Below are 4708 nucleotides of genomic sequence, written 5' to 3'. Positions count from 1 at the left end.
GGCGGCTTCTCCCACACGCAGCACCACCACCGTCCACGGACCTCCAGCGCCTCCACCTGCCAGCCAAAGTTTTTACAACTTTTACTTTCTAGGAACAGAAAAAAGCTTCCAAGGGGCAACAATGAATTTTTTTGTAAATTTTATGGGGGGTGATGGAAAGAAATATAAATTTCTAGCAGTTTAAATTCAAGAACTAAATGTAACAATGACTCTAGAAATACAGTTTCAATATTAAAATATTCGGAAAATAGACTGTCTGTGCACTTTGACCCTAACATCTAGTCTTCACCTTATGTACAGCACTGTGCAAACATTCATTTCTTTATTTTGCTTCCATGTACCCAGACTTGAGTAATACTCCTCCATCTTTAGGCACTTTGTCATAACCAGCCTGTTATAAAAATAAAATTTTGTCTTTTTTTTCTTTCTTTTTCATGAAAAAATGCAAACGATTATACGGTTATATAGGCATACAACAAAACAAGAGACAGCCAACATCAACAGAAGAGTGAACTACAAGACACCTGGAAGACTACTTTAAGTAATTTTATGTACAATGTTTTCATTCATGTTTGCATGTTTCAATAAATTCATTTTTCCAGCAAAATATGAAGAAACATGGGGTGACTCAAGACCTTTCTGTAAATATCCAAATTCCACATCCAACAGTGACCCTTCATATGTTTTTACTGGAAACCTGATATATATTGCTGGTGGACTGAATCATGTCACAGCTATGAATAAAAATATATATTTGCATTAATCATATTTCACTGTGTTTCTGTTGCAGACTCTGTCAGTTTGTCATGACACACTGGGACACTGAATAGTATGGGGCTGAGCTGTTATCAGTGCATTAGCCATCTAATCACTATTTAATGCCCAGTTTTTCTATAGAAAATATAAAACATGTACATAGTTGAATAGATTAAGTACTACTGTATTTGAGCCAAAATAGTCAAAGTCCTCATGCTGCATATTTGCTTTTTGTGCCAATAGCCTCTAGTGACTGACTCAGTTTAATATTCTTTTAACATGCAAAGCCCAGTTGAAATACATAGTGCTACGTCAGGTGGACACAAACACTCTTACAGTGTCCTTCAAAACATTGCCCTGGGACACCCTGATCACAGATTTAGTTATGGCTTTCTCGGCTTCATGTCCCCGAGCATGCAGGAGAATTTTTTTGTCATTTGGAGTTCAAAGGCAGATCAAACTCTCCACCAGGTGGTGATAAGTTGACAGCTCTGCTCCTCTTAACTCAGGTGTACAAAGTATTTAGCTGCAGGTTTGATGACATGGCAACAGATTGGTCATATCACCTGTTCAACAAATGGGAACTCTGAGTTTCCTGTTCCAGAACAGTGATTGGAGGAAATTCAATCAACTTTGAGTACGTTCATTCTGAGTTAAGAGAGTAAGTCACCATCGTAACATCTTTACATATAAAAACAGGAAGAAAAACAGAGCAATTTGATCAGTTTGTGCCACTTTGGCATCATCACATCAAAGAAAGAATAAAGTTTGAGATAAAAATCTATACATTTTGTCAGTGTTCGCTTAGCCAGCAAGAACTTTGATCAGATAAAGCTGTATTCTAACTTTACATTTGATTTTATAGCTAATTATTCATCATCATCATCGTTTATTTATATAGCACTTTAAAAACACACAAGGCCGACCAAAGTGTTGAACAATAGAAATATAATAGATACCATAAGAATAATAAAATATAAGTAAGTACAAGTCAGTCAACCACTGAGTCAAAAGCCAGTGAATAAAAACGCGTTTTCAATCTGGATTTAAAAACCATCACTGACGTCGATTGCCTAATGTGAAGAGGAAGATTATTCCAAAGCTTAGGTTATTATTCAGCCGAAACTTGACAGGACAAACTGTAGGAAACAAAAAGTAAAGATCAAACGTGGAGAAACAGTTGGGACACCTGGTTAGATCAGTTACCCAGATTGCAACAGACTCCAGACAGACACACCCTCGGTAATTCTGATAAATAAAGCAGTTGAACCAGTCTGAAACTAAAATAATTTTTGAAATCTTAGTATAGTAGAGGAAGTCTAGTATAAGGAAATTAAACAGAGGATAAATGTAGCTGTTGTTTTCCCGAGAAACTTGTAGTTGCCTTTGCTTTTTGCTTTCTTTATTGCCATTTTTATGTAATAAGAATCCCCCCTCCCCCCACCTTCTTTCTGTCTAGCTATCTTTATATAAAGTTGCATTGGTATGTCAGCATAAATGGAGTCACATTTTGTCATGTAATTTCAATGCAAATTTTCAAAGACCTCAACAAATGTGAGCGAACATCAAACTGTTTCTTTGCAGTTTGTCACAGTTGCTGTATTTCCCAAGGAGACAAAAATGCCAACGTGTTGCGTTCAGAGATGGAGAAACATGTAGGAAGATGAAAGAAGAAGGTGAGAGATTATAAAAAAAAGCCCAGATCCACAAGTGAAATTTGTAGGTTAATCAAAACTCTTTTTTTTTTAGATTTTTTAAAATCAAATGTTGGATCCATACATGATGTGTTGACTATGTTTAACGTGAAATGTCTTGCAAAACAAATTAAAGTATGCTAACTTTGTGTTATTCAAATGATTGATCACATCTAGGGTCTTATTTACACTCACTAAATTCTACCTGTTATATTGGCTTTATAGTGTGTAGTGGCAGGAAATCAGCCATAGGGTTCTGCTTATATCTTCTTGAATTTAGTTGGTTAAATCCACAAAGAACAGCTCACGGAACAAATTTAAATGGAATGTTCTCCAGTTACTCCTTTGTTTTACTCCACCCCAGGACCTGGTCTGGTCATATGACTCACTGTGAAGTTCCCTGTTGGCAGCAGTGGTAAAGTTAAAACCAATACTGAACCACTCAGTCTGCTGTCACTGATGTCACAACACAACAGATATGAAGCACGCTCCTCTCTTAATCCTCATACTCAACAACTTCTGTGTCTTCTCACAGAGTAAGTATGTTTTAAGCTAACCATTTATTGCAACTTGTTTGTTCTGGAGCATGCAGTTCATGTGTCGAGACATGTTAAGCACCCAGAGTAATTTTTTGTTTCTGTTTCTCAAGAATGCAAATGCCTGAAAAGACATTATTAGACATAAACTGTACATATTAGCAGTCATATTACTTGACATCTATACTTTTCAGTAGTAACCAGTTTTGTTTTTCAGTTCCCCATGAAATGACCTACATAGTGGGCTGTTTCGTCCAAGGCCTGACAGAGGTTCAGTTTGAGTTTGATGGCGAAGAGTTTTTATATGCCGATTTCCCAAGAAAAGAGATTGTCTACACCGTTCCCAATTTTATTTTTCCCGATCCGAGTCATGTTTTGGTGGGTTTGAGTATCCTTAAAGATGCTTTGGAAAACAGGAAATGGTGTTTACTAATTACAGACATTGCTGCAATGGAAGAGAAGTATGTGCCAGAAGAAAAAGGTAAATCAACCTCAGCATCAATCTCTGTACAGACATGATTGAGAAAAAGGTGAGGAAAGTTTTAGTTGTGTTTTTACCTCCTCTAGACCCTCCAGAAATCGTCCTCTTCTCTTCTGACAAAGTTGAGCTGGGAATAGAAAACAGCCTGATCTGCTTTGTGAATCATTTCTACCCACCTTCCATCAATGTTACTTGGACCAAAAATGGCCATCCGGTGTCCACGGGGGTGTCACTCAGTCGATATTTTCCTAATAAAGATCAAACCTTCCACCAGTTTTCCACTCTGACATTCACACCAAGTGAAGGAGACTTTTACAGCTGCACTGTGGAGCACTCGGCACTGGAGACACCCAAAACAAGAATCTGGGGTAAATATTTGACCTTATGAAGTCACTAAAAACAGAAATTTCATTGTGTCTGTAATGACTTATATTGTCTTTAACTTTCTCTACAGAAGCTGAGCTCATGAACAGTGATCAAAGTCTTGGACCAGCTATTTTCTGTGGAGTGGGATTGAGTCTGGGCTTACTGGGAGTCACAGTCGGAGTATTTTTCTTTGTAAAGGGACACCAACGACAGTAACTTCTGTGAGGTTAAATATAGTCAGCATATGATAAACAAACACTATATTATTTCTGCACAGTACCATTTAAAGCCAATAAAATTAACACAAAACAAATGCAGTAACTCAACATGTGATAGAGACTAAGTGTGAGTTTGTACAATGTATACAGTGTTTAATAAACTTCGATGTACATCATGTAAATCAGTTGTATTTTTGATTTTGTCTTCTTTGATATATTAACCACATAACTTGTAGAGATTGTGCTTCTTATAAAACTATAACTGTTATTTTTGTTTATACTTTGCATATACATATATTTAATTACATTTTTTATACAAAAACATGATAAAGTGATTCAAAGCTTTTTGTGTGACAAAGCTGAGATCATCTCAACCTGGTTTCTTGACCACTAAATTTAGTTCGCTGTTCTCAAATGGCCTCCAAGTAAATAGATGTCAATCCAACAGAGCATGTAGTGGATCAGGAAATTCACATCATGGTTGTTTAGCCAACACTAAATTTTATACTACGATAAAGTGATTCAGAGCTTTTTGTATTCTGTGTGTTTCTTTTTGTGTTTTACATAAATACTATAATCTACCAATACAAAACTTGCTTTACTAGTAATGTGTAATGTTCTGTTTTGTTTGGGTAATGACTGTTTAGTCATGATCCA

At 36.3% G+C, this 4708-nt stretch overlaps 1 protein-coding gene across 1 annotated transcript; it reads left to right on the top strand.

Moving 5' to 3' along the window:
- Nucleotides 1-2822: 2822 nt before the first annotated feature.
- LOC102785038 (H-2 class II histocompatibility antigen, A-R alpha chain-like) lies at nt 2823-4222 on the top strand. The gene is made up of 4 exons (XM_006801284.3): nt 2823-2986; nt 3204-3467; nt 3554-3835; nt 3922-4222. Exons 1-4 carry the CDS (start codon nt 2929-2931, stop codon nt 4047-4049), a joined length of 732 nt encoding a protein of 243 aa, XP_006801347.1. The 5' UTR covers nt 2823-2928; the 3' UTR covers nt 4050-4222.
- Nucleotides 4223-4708: the final 486 nt, after the last annotated feature.

This window comes from Neolamprologus brichardi, chromosome 11, assembly GCF_056152115.1.
Source record: "Neolamprologus brichardi isolate AB-2024 chromosome 11, ASM5615211v1, whole genome shotgun sequence".
In the NCBI taxonomy this organism is placed as follows: Eukaryota; Metazoa; Chordata; class Actinopteri; order Cichliformes; family Cichlidae; genus Neolamprologus; species Neolamprologus brichardi.
The sequence above is the reverse complement of the archived record's forward strand: the minus strand, read 5'-3'. Positions and strand labels throughout refer to the sequence as shown.

Coding starts and splice junctions, on each gene's coding strand:
- LOC102785038 (XM_006801284.3), top strand. CDS start 2,929: ATGAAGCACGCTCCTCTCTTAATCCTCATACTCAACAACTTCTGTGTC. Junction 2,987..3,203: donor CTTCTGTGTCTTCTCACAGA/GTAAGTATGTTT, acceptor TTTGTTTTTCAG/TTCCCCATGAAATGACCTAC. Junction 3,836..3,921: donor ACCCAAAACAAGAATCTGGG/GTAAATATTTGA, acceptor CTTTCTCTACAG/AAGCTGAGCTCATGAACAGT.